The sequence below is a fragment of the Stegodyphus dumicola genome, chromosome 2 (genome assembly GCF_044657685.1).
Source record: "Stegodyphus dumicola isolate Sdum_Otavi_A_Nest chromosome 2, ASM4465768v1".
Taxonomy (NCBI): domain Eukaryota; kingdom Metazoa; phylum Arthropoda; class Arachnida; order Araneae; family Eresidae; genus Stegodyphus; species Stegodyphus dumicola.
The window spans coordinates 184925155-184946906 of NC_140769.1; the positions used below are offsets into that span (position 1 = coordinate 184925155).

Sequence of the window (21752 nt, forward strand, 5' to 3'; positions counted from 1 at the left end):
TCAATCCATAGTAGACTTACCATAAAACATTCATTCTCGATTTTCACGGTATTTAAAAATTGGGACTTAGCAGCTTCCTCAAGTTCTGATTTTGTTTTGCTTTCTGATTGGTCTCTGATACCTAAACTATCTAATGTCCACAAATCTGTTATACAAGCATTTTTATTTAACATTGAAATTAAAGTTGTACTCTTACTGCACGACGCTGCTGGGATACGACCTATGATCGTCCACCCTAGTTTTGTTTCAATGGCTGCAAGACTACTGGGTAGAAGTTTATAACTGCCAGTCATCAACTTGCCCGATATGTCAGCTCCAATCAAAATTTCAATAGGCCCACATTTCTTATCATCAAGATAAATGCCTAAGTCTGCAAGTTCTTTTAGACACAATTCCGATGCTACTGGTGGCATGGTATCACATATTACAGGTTGGCTTAATGCTTCGCAATGACAATTATATGTACACTTCATATTTGATAAATATATCATTAACACATCATGTTTATACACTTTAGTATTATTACTTCCTCCGAACAATGAGTGTTGAAGGTATTCATTTCTTAAGGCTTTGTACCCCATCTCTTTAGCTGTTTTACTCAGAATGTAAGACCTCTGAGAAGCAGAATCAATAATGGCTCGGGCTTTACGCTTTTCACCATTGCATCTTAAAATCACAGTTAATGTTTGTAACATAACATTAGGTGCACTTGATACATTAGCAAGTGTCTGATCTCTCTCTAAATCAGTTTTAATAGACTCGGTTTCCTTTTTATTAGAATGTTGTGCACTTACTTTATCTATATTTCTGCACAGAAGTACATGATGTCTTTTCCCACATAGTACGGAACTTGATTTCTCATTACATTTCATTACTCGGTGTCCATGTCTCAGGCAGAGAAAGCAGCAACGCGATTTCCCAACAATAGGTTCTCTCTCATTTAGAGGTATATTTTTTGCATTCTTACAATCCCAAGAATTATGAGGATTTGAATAAAATATGCACAATTTTTGCCCTTGGGCTCATGTAAACAGTTCGGTAGTACTAAGCATAGGCAATGGATTGCCAAATTTCTATTTAGTACTCCTGATTTTATTTTCAAAACGTATTTTAACACTGCATTTGTTATCATATTTTCCTGGCTTCTTTTGATCAAATATTTGGGAAGCTAGAGATATTCTCTCTTCCGATTCTACTTCATCTTGAAGAAATTCAAGTAAATAATCTAGATCACTTTTCTCGATTATTTTTGACTGCTCAGAATTTACCTCTTTTTGTGGATTTAAATCTCTAGATCTACGATTAACTGCTCGGTAACATTCCCATGCTCTGTCTCATCAGGCAAAGAAGACTCAACAAGAGAAAAAAGCATGGCTGCATATTTATCTCTAGTAACCCCTACAACTTCCAAAGCACGAAGCTTAGATTCCAACTGGTCATAAACTTTTCTTAAAGACCACCCCGGTGTGTTTTGCTTTTGAAGTATTAAAGCCAATAAATCTCTTACATAAACTTGAATTAACAGTTCATCCTTTCCAAAACGCGCATGTAAATGTTTTACAGCTTTCTCATAACTTTCGCCACTTGGCGGGAAACTTTTAATTAATTTTTCTGCAACAGAACCTTGTTGCATGGCCTGGGATAAATATGTAAATTTATCTTGATTATCAATATTAGGGTCCTTATCAATTTTCTTAAATTGTCCCCAAAAATTGAGCCAATTTTTTAAATCACCATTAAATGTTGGTAATTTTATCTTAGGATAATGTAACATTGTATTAGGAATTTGCGAAATTGACGCACATCCTACAAACCAGGTTTCTGTTCTGACGCTTTTAATAACTTTTTCATCTTATATTCTAACTTTCTCCATCTATCTATATATGATTCTGACTCATAAACCTCTTTTTCGATAATTTTTTCATCTACAACTTGTTTAAATAGCTCTTGCTTAAAATCGTTTTCAGCTGGAATCATTAATTTTGATTTCTCTTGAATAACCCTTAATTCTAAAATTTTTTCTTCGTCACTTAAATTATTTTCTCTTTGATCAAATTCATTACACGATTTAGAAAATACTCTACGATGTTGCTTACGTGCTAGTTTTAAAACTTCCATACTTAAAAATAATGAAAACAATATATGCTTACTTTTAGTTGCAGTTCCAGTCCTTTCTTGCGGATGCCAGTTGACAAATAATTGCCTCACAAAAATAGTCCAAAGTCAATAACGATTCATTAAGACTCCAAGTTGTTTAATAAAACACATTTATTAGACGTAAGCACATCGAAACTCAATATGTGCATCTTTAAATATTATATAAAGATGCCTTTTCTTCTTATAACTCAAGAACACAGCATAAAAAAATTACTCTTTTAAAATTAAAAAAGAATAGAACAGATTTAGCAATATTTTGCTGTTGCCAGAACCTAACTACTGAAAAACCGCGCAGTTACAAATACGTCAAAAAATGAAATTCAGCACGCATTATTCAAAGATAAAAATAAAATATAAACAAAGTAATAACTTACGTTGGTAAATACTTGAAAGATACAATTTTTCACAATCATAAACATTATTTTTCTGCTTTAAGAATTACTTTACAATACTAATTTATTATTCACCTTTTAAAAAACGTTCTTTTTTAACCGACATCATTCTACGATTATTTTCGTTTCTTACAGTTGCCACTCACAGTCTACATAAAGTTGTACGAAAAAACGACTATATATGGTTTGTTGAGGTTACACATTTCCCAATCCAATGCTAATGTAATTAAGTAATGACTATTCTTAATATGTTTTTTTATCTCAGATTCAGCATTTTATTTTCATTTGCATTATTTTCTTTTATTACGAAGATATTATACTGCTCTGTTTGAAAATGTGTTACCACATGAGATAAAAAAAACAGCGATCAAAATGCCAGCAGCTGAAACATTTAACTAGGGAGCAATGCATGCAGAAGCTTAACAATATTATTTATGAGGAGTACTTAACCAGTCTCAACGAGGTATTTATCTGTGAGGCATATGCAGTCGATCATCCAAGTCAGTGTCGCCACCCCTGTATAATGGAGACGACTCGAGAAAAGCTATGAATAATACTGACTATACAGCTATATTATCAATGAACTTAAAAAAGGCTTGGTGAAAAACTTTATGTGAACACTCGCTGTTGTATTTATGACAGTGATGACATTTAAAAGAATATTTCATTGTCAACTTTATGTGATAGAATAGAAAATTTGTGAGAAAAAATGTTTTAGTAAGTATGTATTTTAATAAAAAAAGTGTTTTATTTACATTGGAATGTATATTTACCTGTCAACCAGCGGCGTAGCTAGAGGCGGGCAAAAGGGGGCATCTGTACTCGGGTTTCATATTATGTTTTAAATGAATATCTCTCTACATTACTCTTACTGCTTAAGGGTTGTAAAGTTATCATAGGAATACTCTTTTTAACCGTATATTGCTTATAGGAAATAATTTGTTACTCAGGTTTTATGCTAATACATTACAAGATTTCACATTTCATTTAAGTATTGTGCACGTGGATATTTAATTGCATTTTCCACAAATAATGCTTGGGGATAATCTAACACTATGTAGTATAAAATATGTTTATCGTTGAAAAATCCTAATCGAAAGTTAAGTATAATTAGTTAAATCAGTATTAAATTATCTAAAATGCTGATTGTACTACACAATGATTCCTGGTTTAGGCTAGATAAAGTGAACTTCAGGTTTTTGTCACTGATAGTAAATCTGAAGCCGATAGAATCTGTTAAGACTCATTTTTAGGTAAATTAGTTGCTTTCTATAGCACATTTTCTAAAATTTGGTGGAATTCTGGCTAAAAAGCATAAATTTGGTAAAGGTTCTATCCTCATTTTGGATAAAACAGTAAATATTCTACAGTAGACAATGCTTCTTTCGTATTTAGTTCTTAAGAAAATAGTTCTAAGATAGGTATTTGGGGCTGAGGAAATACTACAGGAGAAGATAAATGATTTAAATAGCCTTTCGAGTTGGTTCTCGAGCATGCATAAAAAGTTCCTATAATGTAAACTTATATGTACAATTATGGGGTAAATAGAACACTTATTTGGGTGTAATTTTACATTCTAAAGGGGTTATTCCTCATTAAATGGGTATTAGGAAGGAATATTTAACTGATATAATGAGTATTTATGAATAAATTTCTGTATTCGATGAACGTTAAAATATTCGAAAATATAGTGGAAATTTGGGTAAAATGTCTCTTACTATTTCTTTCTTTGGTTCCTTCTGAAAATGTATGTATATTGGTAAAGATACATGTTGCGTAAAGATATGATAGTGTTTCACAAGATTTCTTTCATAAGAGAATAAATTGGTAAATTAATTAATGAAAACTGACATTCACGAAAAAAAAATCTTAGTATAAGAAATTAAAAAACAGATTATTTATGATATTGTCTAAGGAAATTAAGTTGCAACTGAACCAGGCTCGAAGAAATGTGTTAACATTATGGCTAGAAATAAAATTAAAGTAATTAAACAAAATTTCAAGAGGTGAAATGATAACCAATGGTTAAAATCGATGGTCATTCACCTCTGATTCGATACTGGAAATGTTTATCTTAGGACTTTCTTTTGTATATAATTTCACATGAAAGATGTCGAAGAAGACAGAAATATCCGTACTTAGTGCAGGAAAAAGGTAATAATTTGAAAATTTGCATAGTGGTTACATTTAAAGTTTAAAAATAATAGTATGCAGTGTAGTCAATTATCAAAAAATACTGAATTAAAAGGTATTATGCGTTCAAAATAATACGAAAGATTTCTGTATGAGTACATGAATCAGTGAGTATGGTTTTAAAATTGTGGATGAAAGCTTAGATTTAATTCGAAAATTGCGGAATCTATCAAGTTAACTTAATGAGAATCGAGGTTTAAAACTGAACATTGTTAACACTGAAGAGCTTAAAAACATATATTCAGATATAAATGCTGTAAAAAATATAATGAAATACCAGAATATGCAGGAAGGGTTAAAGTTTGAAACTAAATGGAGTTAATAATGAAGTATAGTAGTAGAATCAGTCATGGTAACAGTACTACAGAATGATAAATTGCAGAGTTGGCAAATTAAAATAGTACTATAAAATATAGACTAAGTAAAGGCTATTCAACGCATTGGATATAAATAATAGTTATGAGTTGTAAAATAAAATGCTTAATTGAAAACTATCTCTATATTTAAGTCATTTAAACATGTAAATTTAGCTGAAATGGTAAAATCTAAAGCGTGATTACAGTCGAAATTATAAAAAAAATTATCGAAAATTATAGTTAAAATTTAGAGTATGTTGGGAACTAGAAAGAAAAAAAAGGTGTCGGAAAAGTATAAAATTTACATTTAAAATTAATTAAAGTTCAAGCACATGGTAGGAAAATGAAATAAGCAACTTCAAAATTAGAGTAATTTAAAAATTACGAAGGTTTGAATGGATGAAACATGTTGAAAATAGCATTTAAAAATTCAATATAGCTAATATAAGGTCAGAAAATAGAGGAATTAAGCTAAACTTAAGATACTGTTTGAATTTACGAAGGTTAAAACGTATGAAAGTAGTCAAAAATTGTCACGTACATAGTGTGAAAATATAGCAAATTAGTTAAATTCAGAGTATGTTGGAAACTAAAAATGTTAAAAAAAAAAAGATAAGAAGTTAAAATTTACATCTAAAATTAAGTAAAAGTTAGGTATATAGTAAGAAAATATGATGAATAAGTTTAAAATTAAAGTACTTTCAAAATTATGAAGGTTCAAAATGTACGAAACAAGTTACAAATAATATCTAAAATTACATAAAGCTCACATATATGGTTAGAAAATAGAGGAATTAAGCTAAAATTAAGAACATGTTTGAAATTAGGAAGGTTAAAAACGTATGAAAATTAGTTAAAAACTAAATGAAAGGGATAAACATAGTGTAAAAATAGCACATTAGTTACCAATCAGAGTATGTTGAAGGCTAAAAACGTTAAAAAGTAGAAAAGTTAAAATTTATAACTAATATTAGATAAAAGTCAGGTATATGATCTGAAAATATAGGAATTGTGTTAAAATTAAGACTATATTGGAAATTATGAAGGTTAAAATATATGAAAGAAATCAAATAAAAGTCATGTATATAATGTGAAAATATAAATTAGTTAAAAATTAGGGTACGTTGAATATTATGAAGCTTAAAATGTACAAAACAAGCTAAAAATGTTACACCTAAACTTAAGTAAAGGCCACATGTGTGATCAGAAAATACAAGAAATAAGTTAAAATATAGAATATGTTGAAGATCAGTAATGTTAAAAAGTGCGAAAAAAGTTTAAAATTACATCTAACATTGAATAATATAATAAACAATGCAGATCTGAATAATTAAGCTCTTGAAATGTAACAAATTAGTTATAAGTACTGGTTAAAAGGTAAGAAAAAATTCTGTGTAAAATGAAATAAATAATAAAAATGAGTTATGTAATTTACGGCAAGTAAATGTGGTATCGTGAACAGAAAATTTAAGAAAAAAGTTAAAATTCTGATTCTATAGGAAATAATAAGGTTTAAAATATAGGAAAAAATTTATGATTTACATCTTTAAAGCCTCCTGAATCAATCATTAAATTCGAAAGTAAGCGCCGTTAAGGGTACCCAGGAAATAATCATCATATACGTAGTGAGTTGAAGGAGTTTGTAAATGAGCATAGTCCTGATGTTATTTTCATGCAAGAACACATCCTGGGCCCTCAATATTCATTTCATATTGCTAACTATGATTTGGATAGATATGACAGACCCAGAGTCTTGAAATTGTCGTACCAGTGGCTGAAGAGAGCTGACGAGACAAATCTGAGGCTTTCCTCCGTCTGTTTCTTTTGGCAGTGACTGCCAAATACCGGTCCTCATTCGGCGTTGTAACTCTGGGGCGACCTGTGCTATAACGTCTACTCACATTACCATCATCTTGGAATCGTTGCCAAAGCGTGGAGATGACACTCTGGGCAATTCCAAGTTCGTCTGATACTTCCAGTTGGGTACGCCCACATTCCAGACGGCCGATAATTCTACCACGTAAAAAATCATCCAAATGCGTCCTTTGTGTCATAACTATTCGGTTATTGCACTGAAATGCTTATAAAGCGCCTGCGAACAATTTTACTTCTTTGCCTGTATTCCTTATATATCACTCTCTTACACTCTCGTTATTGTAACGTACCATCGATGTCATCTGGTTACTTCCTGAAATTTGCATACGATTCTTGAAGATGTGTGTAGTGATTTTACAGGTGATATATTTATTTTAGAGTTCGATTTCCGCGTGACTTCGAATTATCCTTAATTTATGGACATGAGTGTATTTTAACACCTTATCGACCGATCGGCTTTTTTTATCGCCAACGCCTACCGACCGATAACCTCCTTGTGATAAGTCATATGACCAAGTGTTCTTGGTTGGGTGGGCTGAGGGCTGCGCCCCCGTTAATTCACCGACCGATAACCTGTTAATCGGCTTTTTATCACCAACGCCTACCGACCAATCGCATATTAATCGGCTTTTTTTCCCCCAACGCCTACCAAACGATAGCCTATTAATCGTTTTTTTTTTCTTTCTATTTATTCTAAAAATAGCCTATCAATCGGTAGCCATGGTGATAAGCAATTGCCATTTGCTATATCATCTGAATTTTATTATTAGTATTGAGGTTTATTGCTCACTTGCGTTGAGTGCATTGCTTCGTAAACTCCCACATTTTCACACCGTTTTAAAAAAATTTCCGTTCACAATGAGCGAAAAAAATGGTACTGGAGAGTTTTCTTTAGATGATTTATCAGATTGTCCTGACACTTATTCAGGACAGCGAGAATCTGCGACTGAGCGGCCGGTCGGACATGTGTATGCTGTTGAACCGCTAGTGGACGGTAAAGTGTTAATTGACCAGTTATTTATAATTTCAGCCTTTACTATTACCTTTTCTTTTCGTTTCTCCTCCAGAAATGGAAATCAGTGATAGAGTATTTAAGTCGAGAGTTTCACTACGCTATTTGTCCGCATAATATGCCGGAAGTGCTTGATATTGTTATCAGAATTTCTCACTCATCATGTCGATGATCGTGTGAAGGTACGCCCTCTTCCAAGCAAAAAAGTTGCTTCCCCCTGTACAGCCAAAGAACGTCTATATAAAGAAGGTTCTATAGACGTAATGTAAACCCGTTTGCTATTACGCCGCTAGAAAGCGAAGGAAAAAATCGCCAAGGTATTTGGCGACGGAACCTGACAGGCGAGAATTTCTCCCTTCGCTATGTGTACAGGAAATTGAGAAACACGTGTTAAGAAGAAACGTTCTTCGACAAAATGTTTCTTTGAATTTTCGCGATAATTTAAACTCGGATTTTTATACTTTTTTTTGCTCAATAACTGAACCATTAATTAATTTACTTGCTCGAAAAAATATTTTCTTTTCCTTTAAAGTTTAAATTTGAAACGATATTCGTTTTATAAACTCTTGATAAACGTGACCTTCGAACTTCGACGCCAGCTTCGAGCTTTGGCCAAAGAATATGACGTTCTTTGCTTTGGCGATAGATATTTCGCACATGTGCAGCTGTTTCCCTCTGCGTTGGGACGGAGCCAGTCCTGTTGCGGAGAAGTTTTCCTTAGCAATACATATTCTTTGGTACAGTAGGTCATAAACTGGCTGGTAGTAGTGGTATTATGCTTTTGGGGACGTTCTCATGTGCGGCTCTGGGAACCTTATTTGTAGTAGAGTCTAGTCTAGTCTGTACAGCTATTGCCGAAGTGTCGCGCAGCTGCGCAACTTATCCGGCTCTTGAAAAATTGAGCCCAAAGGGCGCATGACATTGAATTTTCCATGACAATTTTTTAGGAGGTCAAAGGTGGTTACAGGGGGTGACCATGAGTCGCAAGGCCAAAGAGTGGCGCGCGCATCAAGAAATTCGCAAAGTAGAAGCCGTGAGGAACTGTATGAAATGTTTGTGTTGTATCATCAAAGAAAACACAGACAAAATCCAACGATTTCAATCTTGACATCTGAATTTAAAACACTTCATAATAATTAATCATACTCATACTTTATTACATAAATACTACGATAGCGTAAAAAGAAACATACAAATTACAATTGAGAAATAAAATTATATACACTATATACAATATATACAAGAGCAGTGCATACCCTTCATGAAGATTTTACGTGGGGAAATTTAAGTCTCTGGCGAGGTGGGCCGCGAGTGGTCTTAACGAAGCATCTTCATCAAGAATCACATAATCTAAAACATTAAGATCAGTCATGTGGTTACATTCCTGAGCCTTTTTAAAGAATTTGTTATTTGCATTATGCAGATATGTCTCGACGGAGTCCATTTTCAGGTCACGGTGTAGAGTGTGATTAGAGACATAATAGTGTGCATTGGTTATAATTCGAAGAACTTTATTTTGAATAATTTGCAGCTTGTTTAACTCCTTTTTCTGAACTGTAGCCCAGGCCGGAGAAGCATACGCAAAAATTGGACGAATAATGGAATTGTAAATATGCCTCTTCCTCTTGATATCTAATCTGGAGGTCGCTGACAGGAGTGGCGTAAGACTTTGTATTACCCCGATAGTCTTTCCTCTGACACATTTTATATGCTCATTCCAGAGGAAATTAGCACTATATTTTAATCCCAAGTATGTAGCAGTTTTTACAACTGGTACGACAGTATCAAATAGCAACAGTTGTGCAGTTAAGGGGTGGTTCATCTTATTCTTTTTAAAAATCAGAAGCTTGGATTTATCAGCGTTAATTGCGATTTTCCAATTGGCACACCAGAGTTCAAGTTTAGGCATAAATCGTTGAAGTTTCTTAACAGCAAAATCTGGTGATCCAGACTTGACAGCAAAAGCTGTGTCGTCTGCGTAGCAACCCATTAAGAAATTTTGATCTAAATGTTCTGCAGGTAGGTCTGCCACGTAGAATAAATAGAGCACGGGCCCTAAAATAGATCCCTGAGGGACCCCGGCCTGTACTTGCTTCTTATTTGAAGTGTTTTCACCAATATGTATACTGAATGTTCTGTTCGAAAGAAACGAGTGAATAATTTTGATTAACTCAATGCTGAACTGCAAGCTGATTAATTTATAAATTAACCCCTCATGCCAGACGCGGTCGAACGCCTTCGCCACGTCCAGCATGAGTAAGGCAACATATCTTTTGTTATGCAGAGCACTACCTATGAATTCATTCAGCCTAACCAGCTGCTTCGTCGTGGATAGGGCTTTTCTAAAGCCAAACTGTTCGAGTGGTAACTTATCCAGGTGTGGTTGTATTCTGCTGAGGACGATTCTCTCGAGTATTTTTCCCATACTGGGCAGCAGGCTAATGGGCCTGTACCCATCCTATTTGTAGTAGAACAGACCTCTTTTTGTTTTTAAGAGGCGGGTTGCTACCTTGGCGTAGTTTATCATTTTTTAAGCGTTGGCGACTTTTAAAAGTTTAGAAAGGAAAATGTGTACCTTTTCTTATAAAAAGGAGGAACACATTTCTTTTTATAAAAGTATATATAAAAAGGGTAGATTTTTATGTTCACAATGTTTATCGTTTTCCTGAACGGTTGGAATAGTTTAAACGACTGATTTTTTTTGGAGGGACAAAATCTTGTTTACATTTAGCTTCAAAAATGTGTTTTTGCACAATCAAGACTTTTTGGACAATCATTTGGTTTTGCACAGTTATTCCTCTTTGAAAATTTTCGTCTGAGAAAAGATAATAAAAATTACATAGAGGATTTGTGTGTAGAAAATTTAGACAGGAAATAAGTTAAAAGCAATTAAACCAACTGTTAAATGAATAATTAATCATATAATACTGGTTATTAACAATTTTGTATGCCTGTTTTTTTTATGGAAATACTTGGCAATTTCAGGACACAAAAAATATTTCGAAGAACTTTGAAATATTAGTGCAAACACATTAATAAATTTAATTTAAATAAACAATGGGATGTAATTTAAAAGACAGAAATAATTTAATGTAAGAGATTTAGATTTAAAAGTTTGCACACACAAATGATTTATCAGATTTTATAAGGTTTTTATTTCATAAATAACTTTGATTTTGAAATACGGCATTTGAACCTATAAACATGTGTGGATACTGAAAAGTGATGAATATGTGGAGAACTCTTTATTATTATTATTATTTGTTCACTGGCCCAAGAGAGGGCGCTACCAGCTTTCTCCCTCTTCTCCACTAGGGCAAAATTTGCACTGGTTACTCTATTCAAAGAATTTGTAAGGGAGATAATTAGAAATTCTTTGCTCTATTCCTGGCTGCCGTCGGTGAAGCATGCGCTCACCTCTCTTCTGCTTCACTTTCATGATGTTTCACCTATGTGGACTTGCTAACTATAAAAATGCTTACCGTGCGAACTGTAATCATTGTGACTGTGTATCAGTGAATGTGTGTTAAAGTATATACCTTTTTCTAGTGTTAAATAAAAATGTTAAAAATCATCGAGCTAAGCTATCATCGTTTTATCCACAGCAACCCAAAAATGGCAACCATAGACGAAAGCCATAAATATAAGAATATTATTATGTTCAGTAAGTTTTCTTATTGAATAATAAATTCTGATAGTCCTATGCTAACTAACTAGGGCCTGAATTTGCATAAAAATTCCTCTGTAAAATAATTTAAGTAATTTCTGTATCCTTTTTGTCAATATATTAAAGATTTTTTTAACTAATTAAACGTCCTCGCTTGCAATTAAAACTATTATTAAATCACTATTTTATCTAATCATTTCCTGAACATTATGTTTATAGATTGGCCTCGTCTTTGTAACTGATAATTATTACTTGCAAATTATTCTCATGCTGATGAACAACCCTTTCTATTGCTGAGTTAGGGTTAACAATCTTCGCTCTCGCTACCGCCTGTTTTACGGAAATCGGCGTAAAATGCTGGTACCTGGGCTGATTGTACGCATGCGCGAACGTAGGTGGTGTGAATAGCCTCTTAGGTATTCGCTACGTCGATGCGATTAGCCACTGCGTGCCAAGGCAAATTGCAGGCCAATGATTGCGTAATATTTTATTGAGTAGGTGGTCATAATGTTTTGGCTCTTCAGTGTAATTTCAATGAGAAAAATAAATCTAATGTTGGAAATAGGTCTGTGCTTATGAAGCATATTTAGTGCCAACAGAAAAGTGACTTGCACAATTGATTGAATATTTATGTACACTGCGAGGGGGGGAGAGAGAACAGTTATATCAAATAACGTCTATGTAAGGAAGGAAAGGCTCCATAGACGTGATGTAAACCAGTTTGTCTCCTACGCCGCTAATTCCCCCTCCGGGGGTCGACGTAGAGAATTCTGCGAAGCTACTGGCTAGGATTTGTACCTAGGCAGTCTCGGCCACGGGGGTATAAAATTTATGAACCTGGTCGTTCTGAAGACCCCCCGGTAAAGTCACTTATTGGCCGGCCTCGGGGTCTGGCATGTCCTGAGCGGTTGAATCCGTAGCTGGGGTTTTTTCTCCCGATTTGCTGGGTGATGGGCTCGTCCATACGACTGGCAGGAGCAATTGACGACCACTGCTGCCTGGTGTCATCCAGGTGGTGCGCTGCTCCCCTGGAAGGGTAATAGTGGAGGTTGAACCTCCACGAAATGCCCAAAGCGGGAGTGGCCCTGTAGTGTGACTGAGCTCACGGAGCAGGGAAAGCCCAAATCTTGTTTGTTCTACGCCGCTAGCTTATTCACAAAGCCTACAGACCGTTTCTGCTGCTGTTTGCTCCGATTTTTTAAAACAGGAAACGTAGGGTTACAGAATGTAGTGCTTGGCTGGCGAGTTTTGGTTCATCGCTTTACAATTTGTATTTCAGCGTAGTGTACCAAAAAGTGAGCATAATTCATCGGAGAAACCGCAACTCAGCGGTAACGAGCGCGGGAGAAAAGCTCAGACTTCAGATCGCCGGTTCTATCCCCGCTCGTAGCTTTCATAAACTCTGCTTTGCACGAATTTGTTTTTATTCTAACTTTATTGAATGACTTTGTCTTTTCGCCTTCGGATGTGATGTTAAAAATTAAACGCCTCTATTTTTTCTATTTTTGTTAATTTTAAATTTTCTTATTTTTATTTACTGGTATGTACTCTTTGTAGTAGGTACCAGTAGCAAGATTACTATCCAAGATCCCGAAAAGCATTTCAATAGAAATAGCGCATAATGGAATAAAATATAATTTTAGTTATACTTACTCATAATTTAGGTTAAAAGAATAGGTATCCGACGCCCTTAAATGTTTACTGAATGTTTTCCTTTGGTTAATTTTCTAATATTCCTTTATTTGTATAAATTAATGCGCTATGGAAATTTACACAACAGAAATGACGAAAAAGTGCATATGCTATCTCCATGTAAACACCTTTTTCTTATAAAACAATTACGTACTTTTAAAAGTTTAAATTCAAATACAAATAAACTATTAATAAGATCAGTAGGTTATTTAAAATATATTCCACACAATTCCTCTAAGCTTTCATTCATAAACTAAAAAAATATCGAATGAAATAACGTTTGTTTTGCGTTAATTACTACGCCTACAGGGCGATAACTCGCCATTCCAAACATGACCACCAAGCAGATGTTTCCTCCAATGAGAGCAGCCCGTAGGGAAATGGTCTGTAGGCTTTGTGAATATGCACGCCGCTAGAAAGAAGAGGGAAAATTCGCGAAGGGATTTGGCGACGGAACCTGTTGGCGAGAATTTCTTCCCCTTTGTGATGTACTGGACGTGGCCGAGATTTTTCTCCTTCATCACGTGTACAGGAAATCGAGGAACACGGGTTAAGATGAAAAAGAAAATTAGGTAAAGTTTCACTTTCACTGGCTGTTGAACTTGCACTATTCATATTGCAGTTTGATGTCTGATTTTATATCCGTCAATATGGAGGAAGAAAAATGAGTAGTTTTTAAAAAATTAGCTCTCAAAATTTCAGCTCCTCCGTGTTAATTGAATTTGATATATATATAATAATACTTTTTTATGAAACTTACTTGATTCCTTATTCCAGAATTCGAAATTTAGTATTAATCCAAATATAATTCGCACATTTTTTTATAATTTATTTTAAAATTTGTATTTTAAATTATTTTTTATAAATTTTTCGAAAACAATTTTGCATTATAACTTATAAAATTTTTAACGTCATCTGAAAGTGGATTTATTTCTAGGCACACCTGAAAAAAAATTAGAGTTTTTTATTTAAAATTTCGGAAGATGTACGTGAAATAACATTTTGGCGCGTCTTGAAATTTGGCGTATTTAATATAACCGATAATTATGAAAATGTTGTTTGCGCACTTTGTTAAAATTATTTGAAAGTAGAAACGATGGACCTTATTTCCTTTCGTATTTTGATGGGGGGGGAAGGAAAGTAAGTAGGTTACTATAAATTAAGAATTCCGCCAAGCAAATTATTCTTGGCGCAAACTGAAAAAAATGCGGCAAGATAAATCTTTGAATTTCTCCGCAAATTTCGCACCAAATTTTGAAAAATCTAATATTTAAACGAAATTTGAGTCGTAGAATCGAAATATGGAAAAAATTGGCATTCATTTAAAAAAAAGTTCGCTTTTGTGTCAAACTACCTATATTAGAAAAATGCTATGTGTAAATCTAATATATCATAAGTCGCGCTTTCGAGACATGACAAAGCAGTTTGAATTTCATAATCGGCCCAGTAGAACACAAGATATAGAACTGTCTTTTTGCGAGGGGGCGCAGTGTACATTCACTCTTATTTAGCCTTCATTCAAAGGAAATACGGTGCTTGCTATAAATCAGAATGAAATGGTTAAAATAAGTTCTTGATCAGCTCTGTAGTGATGTAGAGCTACTTGCAAATGCCTTATGAGAAGAAAATTGCTCCTCCTCCACACACATTTTAAAATTTACTCTGCAGAATAAATAATCAGTAATTCATAGTATAGATAATTTGAAGAGTATCCTTATGAGTTCGAATTAATGAGAATCTCTCCCTTAGTGTTTCTTATCAGTAACTACAGAGCAAGATCGTCAGCATAAAGAACAGCCTTTAAAAAAAAAAAAAAAAAAAAAAAAAAAAAAAAAAAATTATTAATATTTTAGACATTACAAAGCATTTCAGGCTGTGGGAAACCTATTTTGTTTAAGATGTGGCAGATTATTACAGAGTTTAAGACAATCCAGTCTAGGAGAGAGCAACAATTTAATGTAGTTTATCATATTGTTACATGGTCCAGTATTATATTATAGCTCAATTTCAGAAATCCACATATTTTTTTACTATAGATTGTAAAACCCAGCTATCTTAAGGTTATTGAGTGTTATAAAAATTTTCATAATTAATAAAAATTGTGGATTTAAAGATTCGTTATGTTGAATAAAATAGCATTATGCATATTAATGTATAGAATCAAAAAACGAAATTTCAAATGGATTTGAAAATTATTCTTTCATTTAAATTTAGATTTTGCATATTTCTTTTATATGATTAATTCAGTTATGGTACCTAGTAAAGCATTTGACATTTAAATTGTTCTAATATGATAAAAGTTATTTTTATAATAAATAACTTTGATAATGAAAAAGCAGCATATTTGATAATGAAAAAGATATTTTAATATAACTATTAATTCTACGAATTTTAAAAAATGCATAAATTTATTGAACTAACCAGAGAAGTTCTTTGTTTTCATAATTTCTTAGCACTGAAATGAAAATAATAATATTAGTAATATTTACATTCATGGTTCTGCTTAGAACAGAAATTGCAATATTTCAAAATTTATAGCGCTTTGAATGTACTATTATGTAAATGTAATGTGAATGTGTTCTGTAAATTAAATGTGATTTTTGAACTTTGAATTGGTGTAGTAATTTCAAATTACAATTTTCTTTTCAGCATATAAAGGACAAATTTTGGAACTTCGTGTTCTACAAATTTATTTTTATATTTGGTGTGATGAATGTTCAATTTATGGATGAAGTAGTATTGTGGTGCAGCTGGTTTTCTATCCTGGGATTTTTACATCTTCTTGCTCAGTTATGCAAAGACAGATGTGAATATGTAAGTTTAATCTTTCTATAGTAAATATTTTTAGAAGTAGTGTTTGAATTTAATTTTCATTGATATTGAATCATTTTATTCAATTAAAATTGAAAATAGTCTATATAATAAGCTTCTGTGTCTTTTTCTCCAAAAATAAATTGGATAATATAATTCTAATATAGTTAAAGAAATTATAAAAAATGATAATGATTGTTAACAGGGTAATTAATTTCATAAATGAAAAAAAATATAATGTATATAATATTTAAATATAAAATAAGAAGAAAATGAATGAAGAAAATATTCAATTTAATACTTGAATATAAAATTATTATTTAGTTATTAAAATAATTGCTATCAAAATTGATATATAAAAAATTAGAATGGATCTTAGGTCTTATATTACATCGGATTACATGTACAGTGAATGCTCGACTATCCAAAAAGCTTGAGAAATGCTCGATAAGTGAAAATTCTGGATAGTTGAGCATATAAAAAGTGCAGTTCATGGTAGGAAAAGTAAATAAATGGAAGAAGAGAATTTTGGTTTAAAATTAAAAAAACAGTTGCCTTATTTTTTATCAGCTTGAATATCAAAAACGTACATTTAATGCTATGTTAGATTGGAGGGAAAAAAGAAAAATTAGACACAAAAACCAACATATATTCACAGACCTTAATTATATGCTAGTATCTAAAACATCTTATCCCATTATGGAATCTCACTGACAATGTAAGTTGACAATGTCGTCACGGCGCGCAATGAACTGGAAGTTTATCTGTCAGCACTATACTTATCTTAAGGGCAGATGTTTTTATTTTATTCGGCTTATAATTCCTTACTAAATGTAATATTTCATCTTGATGTACTCCATCTGTGTTATGATCTAAATCAAATTCCTCATCTTTATAAATATCATGAATACACATCAAATAGATTTCTGGTTGATATTTTCTAATTTCGACTATGCGTAATGTATGCTTTACGCATGCACGCATTGAAAGAAATGTTTAATAAAGTAAACAAATAAATATTAAGCTTTTTTTTGTAAATTTTGATACCCTTTAGATCATAATTTCTCTTTATTTCATAAATTAAGGTTTCATATTTTTAATTTTATAATTTCTGCATGCCATCTTACCAGATTTAAACTGATGATCTACGAGGCGTATTTGGAAACTAAGTACCATTTTGAAAAAAAAAAAAAAAAAAAAAAAAAGTAAAACAATTTTTTCGAATCCAATTTTATTTTTACATGAAAATACATGTCTTAAACTATTTTTCAACATAGTTTCCGCCTATGATCAAACATTTGTCACAGCGGGTGACCAGTTTTTGTATACCATCGTCAAAGAAACTTCCCGCCAGTTTCGATAACCACGATTCCACAGCATTTTTCGTGTCATCGTCAGATCCAGAGCGCTTGCCACCAAGCTCGCGCTTCATGTGCAGGAACAAGTGATAGTCGGATGGCGCCAAGTCCGGGCTGTACGGCGGGTGATCGAACTGCTCCCAATGAAACTGTCGAATTAACGATTGAGGGACACCAGCAGTATGGGGCCGAGCATTGTCATGGAGCAACACAATTCCTTTACTGAGCATTCTTCTTCGTTTGTTTTGAATGGCACGCCTTAGTTTTGTTAAAGTCTCACAATATCGTGCCACGTTAATGGTTTCACCTCTGGGAAGAAATTCAGTAAGCAAAACGCCTTTCCTATCCCAGAAGACAGTGCACATGATTTTTTGTAATGACATTGTCACTTTGAACTTTTGTTTTTTCGGAGAATGAGTGTGTCTCCACTCCATCGATTGTTGTTTCGATTCTGGTGTGAAATGACACACCCAAGTTTCATCACCTGTCACAATTTGGTTTAAAAAGTTTTCTCCCTCATCACTGTACCGCGTGAGAAATGTCAGGGCACTACCAAGTTGCTTTGTTTTGTGAACATCAGTGAGCATTTTTGGAACCCATCGGGAACACAGTTTGCGATAATTCAAGCGGTCAGACACAATTTCGAACAAAACAGTACGTGAAATTTGTGGAAGTGCCTCTGAAAGAGTTGTCATTGTGAAGCGTCTGTTCTCATGAATTGCTTTATCAACTTTCCTTACCAAATCATCAGTGACAACAGAAGGCCGACCACTCCGAGCCTCGGCGTGGACGTTTATTCGACCTGCATTAAACATTCTTACCCACTTTCTCACCATTCCATCACTTATCGCGTATTCACCGTAAACTTCTGTCACTTGACGATAAATTTCGGCCGGTTTAACATTCCTCGCGTTCAAAAATTTAATCACGGCACAAATCTTACAGTCAGCGGGAGAACTAATTGTCTTAAACATTTTGAATGCGCACAGCAAACTGAAAACACAACATAGAGCAACCCAAATGGCAACAATTGAAAGTCAGTGAACAAGAAAGACTAGTGCGCATGCACGGGACGCCTACCACAGTGCTGCGACAGCGCTAGAATAAAATGGTACTTAGTTTTCGAATACGCTACGTATATATATTTGTTTATTTTATTAAACATTTCTTTCAACGGACTCATGCGTAGAGCACACATTCTTTACCCGCATAAAGCATACCAAAAAAAAAAAAAAAAAAAAAAATTGGGGCCTTTGAGGTCCAGATTATAGATCATTCCGCATAATGGACGTCCGGATAACGGACTTTGTACTGTATTGTTTATTATGCTTTGCATATGCTTTAATTTTATCAAAATTTGAATCTGTGTACACTCATCTTGCAAGAATATAAAAGGCATGTGCCTTGTTAGTCTTTGTGAAATTTATTTTTCTCAGTCATATTCATTAGGTATTTAAAAATATATGTTCTTTGAATGTTTTAATAACTGAAGCATTATATCGTCCATTTTTTTTTTCCTCTTTTAGTTATCTTTTTCACCAACAACTCCTAAATGGACACACTGTCGAGTTTTGATGTTGTTGTTTGGAATATTGTCTGTGTCATTTTGTTTGTTTGGAATCTGTGTGTTTGTAGGGCTGCATGCTGGGATCAACACTTTTGCTTTCATGGCAGCTGAGGTAAGTTGTATGTATTTAAATTTCTTTGCAACATATACACTGAAGCCATGATGAAAAAAACTGGTCCACCAACTTAATATTTTGTAGGTGTACCGAAGTATAGAATTTCAGAAATATTTATTGCATGCAAGTGTATTCTATGATGAGTGAACATCATACGTCCTGTATTCTGTAATTTTGTTGCATTCAGAAGTATAGGATTTCTGTTTTTCATAGGATATTGCATTGCATCTCTCATATGCAATACAATATGATATTTCATATTTGATGATATCGAAATGTGGTGATTTGGCCATGCATAAGACTCAAACTCACATGAGTATTCTGACTGTAATTTGACGTCTTTAAATTTTGCATTGTCCTATTAGAAGAGGCCAAACCCATCATAGTGGATAGGGCATTAACAACGATAACTCATCTGAAAGGATGAGTGCATAGCATTCATCTGTCAGAGACATTTTTATGAGGTATTTAAGTACAATAATGAGACTAGAAAGATAATGTTCAATCTGGCAGTGCTGTGGACTTCCCATTTGGAGGGAACATTCTGCACTGTCAGTATGAGTTTGAACTATGTAGAGTCATATAAAAGTCCATAGGACTTTTTTCACATAGTTTTCCCCCTAGTGTGCTCTGAATATGAGTGACATTGATTTTGAGCAAAGTTGTGTTGTTAAATTATGCTTCAGACTTAAGTACAATGTGAAAGAAACATATGCAAAGCTTTCCCAGGCCTACGGAGATAATGTTTTGTTAGGGGCACCAGTTTTTAGGTGGCTTAAGACATTTTCAGAAGAAAGGGAATCGATTGTAGAGGAACTTCAGAAGGTAGTACCTGTAACTGCAAGAACTGATGAAAATGTTGCCAAAGCCTGGGATTGTATGTGTTCTGGTCATCACTTGACAGTCAAACTGATCGAAGAAGAGTTGAATTTGATTTACACCACCATTCATCAAATTTTGGCAAATGAATTGGGGGGATGAGGAAAATCTACATGAAAATTATTCTGAGAAACATTTTGCAGGAATAAAAGAACAACAAAAGGAGAAAAGTGCTTAGAGCACATTGAAAACAATCCTTATTTTCTAAAATCTGTAATGACTGATTATGATTTTTGGCTTTTCTATTATGACCCAGAAAAAAAAAAAGTGCCAGAGCCAGGAATGGTATTCTTAAAACTCACCATGATAAAAAAATAAGCAAATCGAAGATCAAATGCATGTTGACATGCTTCTTTTTCTATGGCCAGGGAGTTGTCCACAAAGAGTTTGTGCCTCCTGGCCAAACAGTGAACTAATACTTTAGTTTTTAAAAGACTTCAGAAAAGGGTTATTGTGCATATGGCCAAGAAGCAAGACCAGCTGATAACTGCTTCACGGCAGTGTGCTTTTTGACATTACATTTTCAGTTCATGAGTTTTTGGCATGTAAAAGCATCCCTCTGAGGGCTAAGCCGCCTTTTTTCCCCTGACTTGAGTCCATGTGACTTTTTGGACTCCTGCGATTGAAAATTAATTTTAAAGGGTGTCATTCTGGGACACCAGAAAAGTGACCAGTTGAAGGCAATTCCAGTATCTGCGTTCTAGCACTGCTATGAAGAATGGAAAAATTATTTCCGATACTGTGTAACTTCCCAAGATGATTACTTTGGCACTTTTTTTGGGACACCAGAAGACATTAGCTGTAACTGACTAGCTGAAGGCAATTCCAGTATCTGAGTTCTAGCACTGCTATGAAGAATGGGAAAATTGTCTCCAGTGCTCTGTAACTTCCCAAGGTGATTACTTTGGCACCTTTTCTGGGACACTAGAAAGCATTAAAACAGCTGTAACTGACCAGCTGAAGGCAATTTCATTATCCGAGTTCTAGCACTGCTTTGAAGAATGGAAAAATTGTATCTAATGCTCTGTAACTTCCCAAGGTGATTACATTGAAAGAGATAGTATGAGATGAAATTTTATATGAATAAGCATCTTTAATAATAAAAAACTGTTTTATGTTGTTTACAAACCTCATAATTGCATCTCTGACCCTACTAAACGCCAGCAGACTGTTAAGAACCACAAACTCTTTATAGTTTTCTGCTGATCTATGGATGTGTGTCCACAACAGTTTGTTCAGACAACTCATTTTCAGTCATCTAGTATATAGCTGCTGAACCCACACAAGCTTCTTAACTCTGTGCCATGTATTCAGCGGGCGTATTCAGATTTAATGTCCACTTTAAAAACCCATATAGGGAAGGGAAACTGTGAGAGTCATCACACTGATATTTGTTACTGCTAAAGTATTAAATTCTCATGTTACTTGAGGTTTGTTGTAACAGGGCCGTTCCTAGCGGTGGTGCAGCATGTAAAAGTACACGAACAGCCAAAATCAGGGGTGGCCGGACTCTTGCGATACTATGCCTAAATATTTAACATTAATTAAAGTTATTGTAAGTACTTGTCATATCTAAGTACTTTTTATACAATTTGTCATGTGTAAGTACTTGGTGAGTATGAAATAAAAATATTATTAATCATTGAGCATTTTTATTTAAATTTTGGGGCGGCAATCT

At 33.7% G+C, this 21752-nt stretch overlaps 1 protein-coding gene across 1 annotated transcript in view; it reads left to right on the forward strand.

Annotated features, from left to right (window-relative positions):
- The window catches only part of LOC118190196 (E3 ubiquitin-protein ligase AMFR-like), a 241888-nt gene that overhangs the window by 94271 nt on the left and 125865 nt on the right, over positions 1-21752 (forward strand). Inside the window, exons 3-4 of the mRNA XM_085811513.1 lie at positions 15994-16158; positions 19040-19192. Coding sequence (XP_085667639.1) covers positions 15994-16158; positions 19040-19192 — 318 coding nt within the window. The remainder of the gene's footprint in view (positions 1-15993; positions 16159-19039; positions 19193-21752) is intronic.